Here is an 18469-nt window from a genome sequence, read left to right as displayed (position 1 = left end):
CACCTGCACGCATACCACAATGTCACTGTCATGTTCGAATCCATGACAGCTGTCACTAATTACCTCCATCGACTCTGCACCAGATATAAGGACACTCCACACATGCACACACATTGTCTGGTCTCGTCGTTCAAAGCTGACCACTCACCTGAGAGACACTCACCTGAGAGACACATACCTGTACAATTCAACCTTCAGTTGTCTGCCTTCAGCTTCAGCCATTCGTAGTGGTGGGCAGATCGAGGCTTCATGAAACACTGAAACAGTTTAAGCAAATGTGCCGTATTGTGTCGAAGCTTCGAAACAATCCAACACCCGTCTCCGCGTTGACACCTAGTGGTCACTTGCACATGTTGATCTTAAACAACCTTGACAACAAGCCATTTAAAAATTAGTTGTTTTTTTTATTCTTGAGTTGTTTTAATGTGTTTAGTTTTTAACATCTGTCTGACAACTACATGAGCTTGGTTTTTGTAACCTGTAGCTCCTCGTTGTGAATAAGGTTGTTTTGGTCATGAAAAATGAATATTAATAAAAGAAATCAAGCCATAATGTCACACTTGTTACAAATTTTTATTCAAAAATATGAATTTCTCCGCTGTCGAAGGATTCAGCCTACTTTTTTTACATATAATTTCTCCATCTTTTGAAAAAAAATCTTCTCACAAAGGATATTTTTTTAGCAAGGATATTGTCTATACCTATCTATCTATCTATCTATCTATCTATCTATCTATCTATCTATCTATATATCTATATATCTATCTCTCTATATGTGTCTGTCTGCCTATCTATCTGTCTATCTATCTGCCTATATATTGTGTCACTATATATATCCTATCTGTCACTGTCTGTAGCCTATCAGTCAATACAGCCTATGTAAATTTAAATCTAGCCTAAATATAACTAACCAAATCACACTAGAAATATGTCAATATATCGCAAAACATCCGCTATCTCAAAATCTCTCTCCTCTCATAAAAACCCATGAGGTGAAGATGTGTTAACTTCACTTTAAAACTTTGTGGGAGTAGGTTGAGACAGATGTGCGATTGTGTGGTCTGTTCCCGACCCTGTCAATCAAACGCAGATTCGGCGGGTATGCCACCTGTTGAAACACTTGTGAAACGCTCCAAAGCTTCATTTAGCCGTAGTCACGTGACATGGGTGTTTTGAATCACACTTCGGAGCTGTGTTTTTAAACATATATGCTTCGGGATCTCAACAAAGCGCCAAAATGTCAGTTTTTCGCATCAGCCATCGTAGGGATTCAGTCCACCATCTCAACAGATAAGACTGTTATCCACTGCCATTCCTTCTACAACTACCCATTTCTCAGTTTCTCACCTGCTTATTTCAATTGTCTGCCAGACCTAAACTTATTTGGATATTACCTGTGTTGCATCCTTCTGTTTTATGACAGAAGACCAGACCCAACTATGGGCCTTTTCCTCACCCTTTGTGATCCAGCGAATCTGCTCATCTCCATTTTCCCAGATGGTCGTCCAGTTGAGGATTATGTAAAGGAATTTCTTGAGCTTTCCAACTTGGTCCCATGGAATGATGGTACCATGAAGATCATGTTTTGGAGAGGATTGAACGACCATCTTTATCAGCAGATACCGGCGTCAGCTACCACTTGTTCCCTTGAGAGCTATATTGATTATGTGCTGTGGTTCTTCCCTCAATGTTGGCGAGTTTGAAGACGCCAGTTCCACTCAGTCGCTTTCTCTCCAGCCCACTCCAGCCATCCTTGCATCAGAGGTTTTGTCCATTGGGCCACCAAACACCACCGAACTCCTCACAAGTCCTTCGACATCTTCACTCCTCATGCGAGCATAAGCGTTTCCAGCCGTCATGCCCGCCAAGCCTGAGTCTCCTGTATTCCCTTGAGCCCGGAAGATGGTATCGAACAGCGCAGACCTGGTAGCGAAAGCAGCGAATCCTGCTGTTATTTCCATCTGGAAGGCCCTGAAGACATCTTCCCCTATCAGCTCCCTACATCCAGAATCCGCTTCCAAATCCGTTCCAGTAATTGAAATTCCTGATCCTGTTCCAGTGAGAGAAATTCACCAGTCTGTTCCAGTGAGTCATCTTCCCTAGTCTGTTCCACTGGGAGAAACTCCCCAGTCTGTTCCAGTGTGAGAAATCCCAGAGTCCGCTTCAGTCCCAGAGTTCTGGCCCCTGACCAGAGCCCCGTGCTCGCCGTCATCCCTGAGCTCAGCCCAGTATCTGCTCTACCGCCAGAATCCAGCCAACATGGCCATCATGCCAGAACCCAGCCAGATACTTCCAAGCCCAGAGGATTCTGAGACCCCTCTACCAATGATTGTTCCCCCAGTTAAGACGTTGGCCATAATGTGTGTTTGGGTCACACACTGCTCTACTACTTGTATCGAAGTGGAGGTATTCATCCCAGAAATTCTAATTTGCCCAGAGACGACCGGGGAGGGCGTTCCTAAGTTTGCAGTTTGTCCAGATACAACTATAAAGGATGTTTCCCAGTCTTCTGTCTGTCTAGATACGACCACAGATTCCCTGTTTTCCCAGATACGACCAAGAGGGTCGTCTCCAAATTTTCTGTCTGCCCTAATACAACTAGAAAGGTTTTTCCCAAATGTCCTGTTTGCCCTAGTATCAAGGCCATGGAGGCCAATCCTTCATGGTCCCCTGAGCTACCTGCACCGCCAGTGCCACCCTGGAGGCTACCCATCCTGCCGGCAACGCCCTAGTCACCTGCTCCCCACTGGTCATCCTGTCCAGCACCAGGATGCCCGCCCTCCCTCCCTGGATGGATTCTATTAGGCGTGAGGTCAAGCCTTCTGGGAGGGTTGGGGGAGTACTGTCACAATCCTAAGTCACCAGCCCGGTCACCTTCAGAAATACATCTCCCAGAATCCTTCCTGGTCCACCGCCTGCACTCATTCCACAATCATCACCAGCTGTCACTAATCACCTCATCAACATCAGTTGTCTGCCTTCAGCTTCAGCCATCCGGTCCACCATCACCAACAATCTGCATCTGCAACAGATAAGACTGTTATCCACTGCCATTCCTTCTACAACTACCCATTTCTCAGTTTCTCACCTGCTTACTTCAATTATCTGCCAAACCTGCAAATAAACTGAGTATTTTACCTGAGTTGCATCCTTCTGTGTTATGACAAAAATAGTGCAATAATGAAAAGCGTGTTTAGAGCGTGTTTTTATTTAAAAGTATCCATATTTGTAGAAACATTCATAAATGCTCTGGAAGGATGGAATAATATTCAATTTGTCTGTCTTCATCAAATGTAGGGATAAAGTGGAATTCAGTTTATTGTTAATTTAACATCACATTAAACCTGATGGTTCAACTATATTACTATTCAAAGTATAATAATATCAGCTTATAAATCGACTTGCATTCAGATATTTTATATATATAAATATAAATAAATATAAATATATATAAAAGTAGGCCAATGGTAATCAATGTACCTCTTTTACGTCAGCAGCCCTCTCCAGCTCTTCCCTGCAGCGCAATAACTCCAGCTCCAGTTCCGCTCGCTCCTTCTGACTGGTCTCATACATTTCCCGCAGATTTTCTAGTTCATTCTTTACTCCATCACACTAAAAGACACAATTAAGCAAAATGTAGAGAACATATTCTTAAGAAATATTTAATATAAAAAAGAAAAAGGACATCAGGGTGTGTACCTCTCGCTGCACGTGTGTGGCCTTCTCTTCTGTTTGTTTGAGTTGATCTCTCAGTGAGAGGATCTCTGAAAAACCTCCTGTCCAGCTAGTGGGGGTGATTGGTTTGCCTTCAAACGATATATTCTTCTGGATACCTGCATCCACCAGCCTGCAGTTGGAGCCTATTTGATTCACACTCATATAAGAACCTCCGGTTTCCATCTCTGTTCCACACTGCATATAGTTTCCCTCTTCGGTCTCTTCCTGTTCTTCTTTAAGAGATATGTAGGAACTGCCTGAACTGTGACATAAAAGCCAAAACAAGATGCATACAGGAGTGAAACGTCTACAGTACATGCTAGTGAAACTTGTTCAAGTCGGCATGAAACGGAAATTGCGATAGGCTTTTCTTCCCTATTTTGATGTATATCCAAGTAAACCGGCTTCTGGAATTAGAAAAAAATGTAGGGCAGGACTTGAATTCGTCATCTGCAATTGCTGGATCATAGGAAGTTGGGTGTTGCTAACTAAATGGAGGCAAATCTGAAATATAGCTGCGAGCAGGCACCAGGGTGGCGGTGCCACTGGCTTGGGCCCTCCATCGCTGCTCGCAGCTATATTTATATATATATGTATGTGTATATATATATATATATATATATATATATATAAATATATATATATTAGGGCTGTGAAAAGATTAATCGCATCCAAAATAAAAGTTTGTGTTTACATAATAAATGTGTGTGTACTGTGTATAATTATTTTGTATATATAAATACACACACTTGCATGTATATATTTAAGAAAAATGTGTTATTTATATATACAAATATTTATATTTATATATAATATAAATTATATGTTAATATATACAGTATATACATGCAAATATTTCTTAAATAAATACATGCATGTGTGTGTATTTATATGTACAAAATAATTATACACAGTACACACACATTTATTATGTAAACACAAACTTTTATTTTGGGTGTGATTAATCGCGATTAATCTTTTCACAGCCCTAATATGTATATATATATATATATATATATATATATATATATATATATCAGATAAGTAATATTCTCTGTCTTGTCACTTAAAAAAAAAGAAAAGAAATATATATATATATATATATATAAAATTCAGAGGCTGATTTTGCAAAGAAATCCACATTCAAACCAAAATATCTGACTTCCTGTTGCTCGGAGCTAATGACCGTAAATTTGAAAATTGTCCGACTCGATGAGACCAATATGCGTACTGATTTTTCTGATTGTACATAAAATTAAGCCCTCACTTTTGTCAAAAGCATTTAGAAAGTGACACACTTCCTGCTGCCAGTTGGTGGCCTTTGACTAACAATAGTTACATACAAGTGATCGGCCTCTTACCACGAACACACTGCTGAAGTTTCATCAAGATCAGTTAATGTATGCAGAAGTTATAACACACTTCCTGTGTCCCATTATTCGCCATAAATTCGTTTCCTCGCCACGGCCAAACCGTTCGAGATATCAAAAATCCGTTCGCAAGAATTCATCCTCAATGTCTTGACTTCATTCACACTGAGTTTGATGGCGATCGGATGAATTTCCTAGGAGGAGTATTTCACATTCCATTGTATGCGTTTTCAAACAATGTATAATAACCGACTTCCTGTTGGGCTTTTGTAAAACTTAGAGCACGAAAGTTGTTCGGCCCGATGAGATCTATATGTGTACCGAGTTTCATATTATTACATGCAAGCGTGTTTGATTTATGGACCAAGTTTTCGGACACCATTCCAGGGGGCGCTGTCGAGCCCCCCTGCCACACCCGGGTACCAGCTTGCAGCTTCAATCCGGCCCTGATGGCCGCAGGTTCTGACGTGTGTGCAAAATTTCAAGAGTTTTTGAGCATGTTAAGGGCCCCAAAAGTTTCCTTCTGGAAACAATAGGGCCTTCTACCTTTCAGGGCTTGGGCCCTAACAAGTAGTGCTCATTGCAGAGCCTATTGACGTCCAGCTCTGGATGTAATGGGTGAAGCTTGACCTAGTTCAGCTCCACCTCTGTGGACCTAATGGATGGAGTTATGTTTAGAGGTATGGTTAGGGTGTGGTTGGTCTGCCTAGCTCTAATGAAATCCAAATCCAAAGTTTTGGGATATTTAATCTATGTCTTTTAGACAGAAAGGCAAGGAAAATGAGTAATGCATTCTACGTTCATGGTTAGGCTTGCTGCGGTAGCTGGTTACTTTACAGTACATCAGACTTTACAGTACATCAGACTTAACTTATCATGTGAAGACAGTACAGAGAGATGACTGACGGGACGATGTCGGAGGATTTGATGCGCAACAGATCCTGAGCGTCATTGACACATCTCAGTACTGCTGCTCCCTATACACAGTACGTGTGATTGCGAATTCAAATGTTATGTTCCTAAAGTTCTTTTTTTTTTAGCAGATATATATTAAACATTCATCCTTTTCTGGAAAATTCAATACAAAATTATGAGATTGTTAGATTTGATAGAAATGTTTTGTCCAATAAAATGCTTACTGGAATGTGAATCTCCCTCCCCCCTCAATCAATCCAAACTCTGAATGCTTTGCCAGGCTGTGCTGTAAACTAAAGCCTATGTGCAATTTCTTGAAAAAAATGATTCTGGTAAATCGGGCCCCAGTTTCCAGTTTCAAGTTTCAATAGGAATTATGTCAATGATGGAAAGAGAATTTCAACAATAGTTTGTCAAAAAGTTGTGATCAATTCTTTCATTCAACATATGTACAATTTTCACAAATTCCAGATGTCATAAAATGCCAGAACTGGAGACAACTGAGTATCAAAAGGTGTAGTTTCTCACCTCCTCTTTTGTAGCATGTGCAATCTATGAGTCAGTCTTGTGTTTTCATCTTGCAGTGCATGACATTGTTCCCTCAGACTCTTACATTCATCCATCAATTGACCCACATCACCTGATCAAGTAATGCAAGAAAATAGAAAGCTATGAGCTTTATGGGTATTAACAATACTAGTTTATGTTTGTAGAAAGACACTTTCTAAACAAAGCAACCTTCAAGAAATTGTTCGGATCATGTTACTCCCTTGTTCTCCTTTTTAGGATGACTACCAGTGCAATTTAGGATACAGTATAAGATTCTGATATATGTTTTTAAAGCACTTCACGGAATGGCGCCAGAATCCTTAGCTAAACTTATTAAACCCTACAGTCCAGGCGAACCAATAATTGTATTAATGACTGAAGTGAGTTGGTTGTTTTTATTATTATTATTATTATTTATTATTGCACATTATGAAAGAGGTAAGTTTACAATGCTTACCTGAAACCACCATATCTGCTAACTCGATACCTGCAAATAACAATTAAATTATTTACAACACATCCCCCCAAATGCTTTTACTCACATTGTGACCAATACATAGTACTTTTCTTCACCCGGTTCTTGGCCTTACATTGACTGGAACAATCATTCCATCCAGTGGGACGCATGTAGTCATCCAGGCTCTCAACAACTTCAGTGTCAGAGTTTACTGCATCTTCACATAACAATGACAATTACCCACACCATCTGCTATTCTGCAGGAGCTCTTCCCCGCTGGACACTGAGTGCTGCAAACGTTTCTGAAATGCTTCAGGGTTCCACCCTTTATTAAAACTAGTGTGATTTATGGTCATCACTGCAGGACGCTAACCAGCTTTAGAAATTAAGTGAATGTATCATGCATTGATTTCAAAATGATGTCAACATGGACATTAGTGGATGTTTCAGACATTGTCTAAATAAAAACATAAACATATTACATGAAAAAAAAAAAATTTTATTGAACTGATTGGGAAATTGAAATAAAAAAATCCATCATAAAAGTAATCCTTACGGCTCCAAGGGGTTAATAAGTGTCTTCTGAAGTGAAGTGTTGCATTTTTGTAAGAAAAATATCCATATTTATAACTTTATAACCTATAATCACTGGCTTCTGGTAATGGCCGTACGCGAGTCTAGTTTCGGCGGAAGAGTGACCTCTGACCCGACGTATGACGCAGGATGTAGGAGTAGCTTAAGCTTAGGTAACAGTTCAAACAAATAGGGCTAGGCAACAAACTCAAGCTCCTCCCACATTTCTCTTTAAAAATTCACGTTTTGTAAGCTCCTCCAGCTCCACCTGTATTTTTTCTAACAAAAAGGCCTTTATTAACCCCCTGGAGTCATATGGAGTACTTTTATGATGGATGGATGGATGTGCTTTTTGGAGCTTCAAAAACTAGAAATAGAAATGCTCTATTCACTCATATTATAAAGCTTGGAAGAGCCAGGATATATTTTTTTAATATAACTCCGATAGTGTTTGGCTGAAAGAAGAAAGTCATATACACCTAGGATGGCTTGAAGGCGAGTAAATTATGGGATCATTTTCATTTTTGGGTGAAATAACTCTTTAACATCTGGGATTTAACACAGTCAGTTTTAACATTTTTAAGTCAATTTTAAGCTAAACTGTTGTCATGAAAAGTTGTTTTTGTCAGTTCAATTGTAACTCCCCAGTTTTCTCAGTTATTCGTTTAAAACATTATAATAAGGTTCTCACATTTGTTTATGTTAGTACTTGGTATCAAAGTAAAAATTCGGAAATGTAGTAACCTGCCAATCTGACTAAGAGCTCATTTAGTCCTGTGTTTTGTTCTCACCCTCTTTCCTCTGCTTTTGACGGAACTGGCTCTTCATCTCTATTTCCGCTCGGAGAGTGACGATCTCCTGCTCATACTCCTGTTCCGTGTTCTCCAGTCGTGAGATTTCAGCCCGTAAACGGCAGAGCTCCTCCTGCAGACTGGCGATGTCGTTCTCCCTTTCGGCCGCAGCCTCCTCCGCCGCCTGCTGCAGCACCAGCACCTCCTCCTGTGCTGTTCGCAGTTCCTCCTGCGCTTCCAGAAGCTCGCTCTCCTTCTCCTCCTCTAGACTGTCCATCTCTTCCTGAACAGAACGAAGCTGGGCTACAGGGGTTGGGAGATAATAAGAAATGTATGACTTTTATAAACCAAACTCAGTCAAAATGTGGCAGCATTTTTTTTCACCTCCTTCCTTACAGATATTTAAAATAAAAACTGCATTTGCTTTGATATTTTGTCAACTAATGCAATACTATTCATATTTTTTAAGCAAATATTTATGTGGGGCAACTTCAAATCAACCTCCTATTATCTTGGGCTTGTGTATTCAGAGTCTGTTACCTTGCAGACGCTGGATCTGTCTTGTGAAGGCCTCTGCCTGATGAGCACTAGCTAAACGTTCCTCCTCAAGAAGACCTGAACAGGGATAGAGAAATACATATTATATATAAAATGTCAGCAACCTCATACCTCATCCGGAAGGGTATTTGATACAACAGCACTCTTGCCTGTGTAATATAGTTTTTATACATAATTGTGTATATATGTATCTCTTAGGGATGCACCGATACCACTTTTTTCAGAATAAATCCGACACTGATACTTTAATTTTGGTACTTGCCTATACTGATACCTGTACTTTCACTGCACTTATAAAAAAATTTATATATAGGGTAGAGAAACCAAAAGAATATGAATCATGTTAGTTGGCCTAATTTGTTAAGTAAATATATATTTCCTTCAGTTATTTTCATGCTTAAGCATGTTAAAATGTATTGTATGAGCTTCTGTTACTTTCACTGTTCATTCTATTGCTCTATCATATTTTATCTATCATTTAATTGCACCGCACATATTTAGAGCTGTTCCAGCAGGGCTCACTGCTAAGGATTGTGAAATGTTTAGATACAAGTGAAATATCACAATTCTCTATTCCAATTTTGATACTACAGCAAAAAACTATTAGCCAAATTAATGTAAATTAAAACATAATTAAAGACAAGTAAGCAGTTTATTTCATGCTACAAATGAAATAAACTGCTGATTTTGCTTTTTTTCCAGGTAGGTAGTTCCCTTTCAGACGGTCACATTCAACGTCACGTCAACGTACTGACGAATTGGGATCTTGCCTGAGAGCCCAATCACCTTCGAGTTTAAAGTAAATGACCCAATGGACATTTGCATGAGAGATTTGCATCTCGCAGTCCGGCCCACAGCCCGGATATACGGAAGCAGATGCAATGCATATTCAGCTTTTCGCTTTGGAACTAAGCTGGTCTTCTGTTCCTGCTCCATCCAGCCACCAAGAGTGAATTTAACGAGCGAGTGTTCTTCGGTAAGAAGCCTCTCTTTAGTTGTTGGTATGAAGGCGCTACAGTGGTGGTCGCAATCTCTGAGAGCATTAAAAACAGCTGTTTTAACAGCTTTTGAGAGAGTTGCGCCTTCATTGAGAGTGCTGTTCATTCAGCTTGAGAGAGTTTGCGCCTTCAATGAGTTTGAGTGCACATGGTTGATAATCTGCCCCCTTTGCTACCGCCTGAATCGGTCCGTTATGTCCAGAACTCGCTGGTCCCGCTCAGCCTCCTCTCCCACCACCTCTCCAGAATGCTATTTAGACTGCTTTATTTTTTGTTGAATTTTGTACTGCCTGTCCAAGCTCCTCTCCAGTCCCCAGCTACTCCTGCCACCCAGTCATCGCTACCTCCCATCAATCCCTCAGTGGTGATTAAACTCCTCTGGCCTGCTGGGAGTCATCTCTTCCTGGATGTGGGAAGCCCATGGCTCCGCCTTCTGCCTCTGCACGCTCCATTCCTCCTCGACCCGTCACCCTGGCTCCTTCCTCCCTCAATGCTGGCAGTGACCGTCAGGCATCCGGCCTCGCCAGACTCCCTCGGTACGTCAGCTCCACCAGGGTTGGGCATACGCAACAGACTTGGGGCCGTTTGTTGCTCTCCGGCCCCCCGGCCCCCCACCCCTCCACCCCTCCAGCTTCGGCCAGCTCCTCCCTCCCTCAGGCTCTGCCTCTGCCCTCAGTCACTCCAGTTCGACCTCAACCCTCCCGATCCCTGTCATCATCTTGGGGGGTCGTCGTCGTGGCCGACCATTGGAGTCCCTTCGCTGCAGTGGACTCCCCCTCCACGTCATCATCGCCTCCGGTCGTCCCCATGGTGGCGTCAGTGACAATACCTCCATGGCTCCTCCCTCCTTGCCTCAGTGGCGAGCAGTCTCAGCTGTGGCCTGAATCAGCGATCATCTTCCTCTGCTGAAGGCTATCCCCTTGCACTTCACCACAATCAGCACCACCCTGGACTTTTTTGTTTGACCTCCTCCCGGATTTCCTTCCTTCTCCAGAGCCTCCTCCATTTTCCATCCTCCGGCACTAGGTTGCGCCTTCTGGGGGCGTACTGGGCGTACTGGGCGTAGGGGGCGTACTGTCTCACGCAGACTCTCAATCTAGCCTTTGTTTACGATTTGCACCTTTCTCCCGCCTTGGTTAACCTTTTCACATAGGTTAAATATTCTGGCTGACCCCCCAGCATGAGTTTTTCAAGGCGACCATTATTTAGAACCTGTCACTTTATTGTTTCCATGGTGACGCGCCATTGCTTGTCACGTGACACACTGCAATCACTACAGCGCTAATTGAATGATGATCTGCTTTTATGTCATTTTTCCTTTTTTATTAAAAATATTCACAAATGTATTCGCTATAGCATGAAATATCTGATATTCCGAGTGTCAAAAATGTGTAAGTGGATGTGTTTTGTTGTTTAAAACACCTTTATAACGATCACACTAGTTGAGCTGTATGCGCGATGGGCGCCGCTATGTTACATTTGTGCCACAGTTCAGAGAATCGGATCTGTTGGATTTACAAAACGTCAATTCATCCACTTCTCCCGAAATACATGAAAGTAAGTGGTCAGTGAACTGGGAGAAGAATAGAGTAAACTTTAAAGCTACTTACACTATGTGTATCTGATATGAATAAAACGTGTCATCTAATTATAATGGAAAGGATTATTATTCCGCTTCCATAGATATCAGTGTGTATTTTACAAACTCAAATTCATTGTTTTGCAAGTACTTATGAGATTTTAAATGTCTTAAACCTAAAATAAACATTATGTGGTTCAAAACAATGGCTCTGGCTCAGCGCCAGCCAACGCACGAAATATTAAAAATAAAAGGATTACAATGTAAACGATTATTATTGTGTACATAAAGATATGGTGGAATGAATCCGGCTTGTCCTGTAGATGATCTGATCCGTTTGCGCTCTGAAGACGCATTCGGTCTTTCCACTATCAAATTCCATCATGTAAATAGCGAATCGGCCATGGCGCGAGCGCAACTGGCATTTAAAGGGATTAAATTGGTTTATTGCACGTAAAGCCCAAAACACACCCATTACTCATTAAGAGAATAGGGACAACCCTTTTAGACCATGCGCATGCGCCGGCCATTTTTACCGTCGTTTAAACTAGCAAAAGTGGATTTGGACTCGCCCTAAGTACACTTGCGCCCTGCGCTCTAGACCATGCGCTTAGATCGTTAAAATAGGGCCCTAAGACTCTGAGTAAGCTAATTCTGTGTTCCTGAGAATAATATTGTTTCTATTAAAGACTCTTGACCCTTCATCTTCGTCCTTGTGCATGTGTTTCTACTACAAGTCGTGACAACATAGTAGTTAAAGACACCTTATATAAAGTGGGACCAGAGTACTTGCTACATATTGTCCAGAACAACACAAAGCCTAATTTTCTTAAAGAGATCGTAGTGAAATAAAAAAATCTCCATTACATTTATATTTCGTCTTGCAGCTAAAACAAAAACTGGAGCTCCAGCATCACCACGACCCTACAGAGGACAAGCGGTTTGGAATGGATGGACATTTATCTGCAAGGAAAATATTTAAGAGAGAGTAAATTCTCACAGTAAAATTAAAAGACTTTATAGCAACCCAAAAACTCAGCAGGGGAGGCTTTGTCCCTCTTAATGTAAATAGGACTTATATACATACAGTAAACATGTTTTTACATAAACATGGAGAGTATCCCACACCCCTGCCCTCTTTCCCCATACTTCAAGCATTAGGCCAGAGTGTCTAATTTCTGGGTCTTTATACTATATGTTGTGTTTCGGGTATGAGAATGCTGTGCAACTCAAAACACTTGAAACCTCTTTAGGATAACTTTAGAGGGTGAGACTGATCTATGCTATGTCTGCGATCATGAATGAGCAGGAACAGCAGAGCATGGTGACTGGAGATGATCCCGGAATAAAAGCATCTGCTGCCCTAGAGCTGGTCAGGACAACCCGTCTGGAACCTTCCCTCAGCATGCAGCTGTCATTTCACATGCCTGGCGTGTTACACACAAACAGCCCACAGTCACAGACCCCCGCACACAGAGAACATTAGCAGAGTCCCACGAGTCTGTCTGCTAAACAGCAGGTGACTCATTAAAGAGCTATAAAGGGCTATATATAGAAACTATTTTACTGGGCCTGTCACTGAGTCCAACAACTCATAAACAGACAGACCACACTTATCTATATCTCTGACAAATAACTTTAAGAAATGTAAAGAAACATAGTTTTTTAAGGACATTGTGCATTAAGGTTACAGTAAGTATTAGTCATTTGCCCTCTAATTTTTAGAGGGTCAACATGCTGAGTTTATGGTTTGTATAATTTGAATATGTTTTATGCAGAAATTATAGGTCATATAATCCATTGTATACCAAATATGTAGTCTGTTATAAATAATTCATTGTTTAAAGTTACAAGTTTGACATTTAACCATTAATTGTATTATAAAAACATTTCATAAAAAAAAATTATAATTATTGAAACCAAGGCACAAAAATGACTCATTCTCTATTTCTGCAACTTTATGGCATGTGACACAAATCATTTGTGTTTATTTCAAATGATCAGAGAAAGAAAGAAAGAAAGAGGGGGGAGGGGGGGGGGGGTATAGTCATGTCCATAATGGTCATATGATTCACATAAAATGATGCACACATACAAAAAAAGTGGTCCTCAAAGTAAATAATAAATGTAACTTTAGGGTCATTACTGTGTTTTTCAGGAGTCTCACCTTGCAGCTCGAGAAAGCCCTCCTCATGTTTCTGAGACGTGTCTCGAGCTTCTTCCAGCTCAAGCAGGAGCTGCAGTACCTGAGCCCTCAGCTCCTCCAGCTCCTGCTCCTCAGACACACCAGTCTTCTCATCCTTCACCTCCTTCTCCTCATCTGCATCATTCAGGACGCTGCGCTCTTTTTCCGTGCTCATGACACTATCCTGATGTCAGATCACTCTGTCACCTGAACAGTAGAGAAAGGAAACAACGTTTACAACTGAACTAATGAATGATCAACACTTTTCTCTCAATGTGTCTCTGTGTGTTCAACAAACTTCCAAACAGGGAATTAATTCAAGGAATTCTTTTGGTTTTGATTTGGTTTCTGCTCTGCATCATGGCTATTACACATTAACAATGGTAAATAAATAAATAAAAATTATAATAATCACGATAAACAATTAAATGAATGTTTGTTCACAGACGTGCATATGTTTATTTAAAAAAAAAAATCTACACAGCTCATTTAATCATATTTTAATCTTAAAATCACTTTATAGCCAGTAGTCACTTACACAAATGATATAATCATACAACACATTGCCTCAAAACAACCTAAATATTACTGATTTTGTGACATATTTTGTGCATGAATCATCAGCACTGGTGTTATAACTCATTTGTCAAAAAAAAAAAAAATTTAGATTACTTTCATTTGAGTATGAAATTTGTGTTATCATAAATAATCGGATTAATAGCTCCCTCTTGTGGCAAAGAGGGGCATGCAAAACACCCATGCATTATCATCCTGTCTTTGAATTGGTGCTTCTACAATGCGCATCCCCTTTCACAATGTGTGAGGTCTTCTCCAGCTCCAGAACTCACAAGGGCTTTTGGTGAGCTGCCTGGACAGACAAGGTGGCGCTATAATAAGCAACTTTACGTTTTAGCTAAAACCTCCGCAACTGTGTGTGGCAGAATCAAATTTCTTGTTTCTTCTGATTCCTGGCTTTAACACGAACAATCGTAAATATTTTTTTTTTATGATTATCTAAAAACATTATCCATCATTCTAATTTTTATTTTTTTTTAAACCCTACTTTTTCAGAACTTGGCCAAACTTTGTTTGTACACATTAGACCTTAGATATATATAGACCATGCTGACAAAAAAGTTATCAAAAGAATGTTGATCTATTAAGCCGTTTAGCAGATACAATTATTAGGGCGGAAGCCCTATTGTTTTGCTAAGGACTATTATTAGGGCCCAAGCCCTGAAAAGGCTAAATCCCTACTGTTTTTCTAAGGACTATTATTAGGGCCCAAGCCCTGAAAAGGCTAAATCCCTACTGTTTTTCTAAGGACTATTATTAGGGCCCAAGCCCTGAAAAGGCTAAATCCCTACTGTTTTTCTAAGGATTATTATTAGGGCTCAAGCCCTAAAAGGGCAAAGGCCCTATTGTTTTCCTTAGGATACTTCTTATCTTATTGTTTAAGGCCTTTTGGGGCCCTTAACATGCTCAAAAACTCTTGAAAATTTGCACACTGATCAGAATCCACCACCAGGCCTTATTTTTACCCGATTTGCTTCAAACTTAATCAGAATAATGTCAAAACATGGCAAATGTAGACCTGTGAAGGGATTATCTTAAATTAGGGATTAAAGTAAGGACAAAAAAGGGAAAGAGGAAGTGTCATATATCTTATAAAATCATTGTTTGATTTAAAGGGATACTTCACCCAAAAATGAAAATTAGCCCATGATTTACTCACCCTGAAGCCAGCCTAGGTGTCTATTACATTCTTCTTTCAGACGAATACAATCAGAGTTATATTAAAAAATGTCCTGGCTCTTCCAAGTTTTATAATGGGAGTCAATGGGCATCCATCAAAGCACATCCATCCGTGATAAAAGTGCTCGAAGCGGCTCTGCTGGGGTTAATAAAGGCCTTCTGAAGTCAAGCCATTTTAATTTTTGGCTGAACTATCCCTTTAAATTAAATTATGATTGTATGTTTGGTAAATGAACCTGAATACATTTAAAATGAATGTGCTATATTTCAGATCAATATATTTGTTTTCTTTCAAATTTTGTATTTTGAGATTAATTCATGACACCAAACAATATTCTCCTCTGAAATATACACCATGTATTTCTATATAAAATAATACTAACATTAGAAGAAAAAAAAAAACTCTTTCAATCAATGTAGTATGTCACTTAAAAATAAACAGTTTAATGCTATCTAGGTCAAGACATATTGCTGAAAACAAAAACAAATTTAATATATAGTATAACCACAAGATGGCAGCATAGCATTGTTTTTAAACAGGGTTAGATAAATCCTGAACAGTGTTTTAAAGATCAAACTACTGTTGCCAAGAAAATAGTTTTCAGACATACAGTGGGGAGAATAAGTATTTGATACACTGCCGATTTTGCAGGTTTTCCTACTTACAAAGCATATAGAGGTCTGTAATTTTTAGGATAGGTACACTTCAACTGTGAGTGACGGAATCTAAAACAAAAATCCAGAAAATCACCATGTATGATTTTTAAATAATTGGTTTGCATTTTATTGCATGACATAAGTATTTGATCACCTACCAACCAGTAAGAATTCCGGCTCTCACAGACCTGTTAGTTGTTCTTTAAGAAGCCCTCCTGTTCTCCACTCATTACCTGTATTAACTGCACCTGTTTGAACTTGTTACCTGTATAAAAGACACCTGTCCACACACTCAATCAAACAGACTCAAGCCTCTCCACAATGGCCAAGACCAGAGAGCTGTGTAAGGACATCAGGGATAAAATTGTAGACCTGCACAAGGCTGGGATGGGCTACAGGACAATAGGCAAGGTGAGAAGGCAACAACTGTTAGTGCAATTATTAGAAAATGGAAGAAGTTCAAGATGACGGTCAATCTCCCTCGGTCTGGGGCACCATGCAAGATCTCACCTCGTGGGGCATCAATGATCATGACGAAGGTGAGGGATTAGCCCAGAACTACACGGCAGGACCTGGTCAATGACCTGAAGAGAGCTGGGACCACAGTCTCAAAGAAAACCATTAGTAACACACTACGCCGTCAAGGATTAAAATCCTGCAGCACACGCAAGGTCCCCCTGCTCAAGCCAGCGCATGTCCAGGCCCGTCTGAAGTTTGCCAATGACCATCTGGATGATCCAGAGGAGGAATGGGAGAAGGTCATGTGGTCTGATGAGACAAAAATAGAGCTTTTTGGTCTAAACTCCACTCGCCGTGTTTGGAGGAAGAAGAAGGATGAGTACAACCCCAAGAACACCATCCCAACCGTGAAGCATGGAGGTGGAAACATCATTCTTTGGGGATGCTTTTCTGCAAAGGGGACTGGACGACTGCACCGTATTGAGGGGAGGATGGATGGGGCCATGTATCGCGAGATCTTGGCCAACAACCTCCTTCCCTCAGTAAGAGCATTGATGGGTCGTGGCTGGGTCTTCCAGCATGATAACGACCCGAAACACACAGCCAGGGCAACTAAGGAGTGGCTCCGTAAGAAGCATCTCAAGGTCCTGGAGTGGCCTAGCCAGTCTCCAGACCTGAACCCAATAGAAAATCTTTGGAGGGAGCTGAAAGTCCATATTGCCCAGCGACAGCCTCGAAACCTGAAGGGTCTGGAGAAAGTCTGTATGGAGGATTGGGCCAAAATCCCTGCTGAAGTGTGTGCAAACCTGGTCAAGAACTACAGGAAACGTATGATCTCTGTAATTGCAAACAAAGGTTTCTGTACCAAATATTAAGTTCTGCTTTTCTGATGCATCAAATACTTATGTCGTGCAATAAAATGCAAATTAATTACTTAAAAATCATACAATGTGATTTTCTGGATTTTTGGAAAAATTACAGACTTCTACATTCTTTGTAAGTGGGAAAACCTGCAAAATCGGCAGTGTATCAAATACTTGTTCTCCCCACTGTAATTACTTATTTGGATATAAATGTAGACATGATCAAAAACATCTTTCTGTCACAGTTTAGATTTTATTTTATTTTTGTTCAAAATGTTGAATATTCTGACTACTATCTCACTCTGCCTCTCTCTGTCTCTCTCAGTGTGAGTGTGTGTGTGTGTGTTTGTTTGTGTGTGTGTGTGTGTGTGTGTGTGTCAGTTACACTTGTGATTAAGAGTTTAGAGTTTAACCCTTTTATAACTATTCCAAGCTTTATAATGGCACTGAATTGCTGTTTCTGTTTTGAAGTCCATAAAAGTGCTCCACACTGCTCTGGGGGGTTAATAAAGGTCTTCTGAAGCAAAGTGATGAGTTTGTATAAGAAAATTATTCATATTTAACACGTTACAAAGTAAAATTCTAGCTACCTGCCAAACGAACTGCGTAGTCTACTTACGCCTGAAGCGCAACTTACACAACTTGTGACGTCAGAAGTAGCGTAGTGCGTCATGGCGTAGCGTAAATATCAGCAGTGTGTCGCATTACTCGCATAAGTTGCGGTTTTTACTTAAGTCAAATCTGTATGTTCGTTTGGCCGGAAGCTAGTTATTTTACTTTATAAAGTTTTAAATATGGATGTTTTTCTTACACAAATGCATCGCTTCACTTCAGAGGGCCTTTATTAACCCCCCGGAGCAGTGTGGAGCACTTTTATGATGAATAGATGCACTTTTATGGACTTCAAAACAGAAACAGCAATTCAGTGCCATTATAAAGCTTGGAAGAGCCAGGACATTTTTTAATATAACTCTGATTGTATTCGTCTGAAAGAAGAAAGTCATATACACCTAGGATGACTCGAGGGTGAGTAAATTATGGGC

At 40.3% G+C, this 18469-nt stretch overlaps 1 protein-coding gene across 2 annotated transcripts in view; it reads right to left on the bottom strand.

Moving 5' to 3' along the window:
* Window positions 1–18469, bottom strand: part of ccdc136a (coiled-coil domain containing 136a) — a 41527-nt gene that overhangs the window by 8990 nt on the left and 14068 nt on the right. The window contains exons 3-10 of one of the 2 annotated variants that reach the window (XM_084397059.1): window positions 13675–13899; window positions 8913–8987; window positions 8373–8675; window positions 7009–7038; window positions 6531–6642; window positions 3700–3979; window positions 3481–3612; window positions 2957–3022 (exon numbers count right to left, since the gene is read on the bottom strand). In XM_084397059.1, the coding sequence (XP_084253185.1) occupies window positions 2987–3022; window positions 3481–3612; window positions 3700–3979; window positions 6531–6642; window positions 7009–7038; window positions 8373–8675; window positions 8913–8987; window positions 13675–13867 (1161 nt within the window). In that variant the 5' untranslated portion in view covers window positions 13868–13899 and the 3' untranslated portion in view covers window positions 2957–2986. The remainder of the gene's footprint in view (window positions 1–2956; window positions 3023–3480; window positions 3613–3699; window positions 3980–6530; window positions 6643–7008; window positions 7039–8372; window positions 8676–8912; window positions 8988–13674; window positions 13900–18469) is intronic. The other variant, XM_084397060.1, reaches the window with a different exon arrangement.

This window comes from Rutilus rutilus (genome assembly GCF_951802725.1).
Source record: "Rutilus rutilus genome assembly, chromosome: 23".
NCBI classification, from domain to species: domain Eukaryota; kingdom Metazoa; phylum Chordata; class Actinopteri; order Cypriniformes; family Leuciscidae; genus Rutilus; species Rutilus rutilus.
This window is presented reverse-complemented; position numbering and strand designations above follow the sequence as displayed.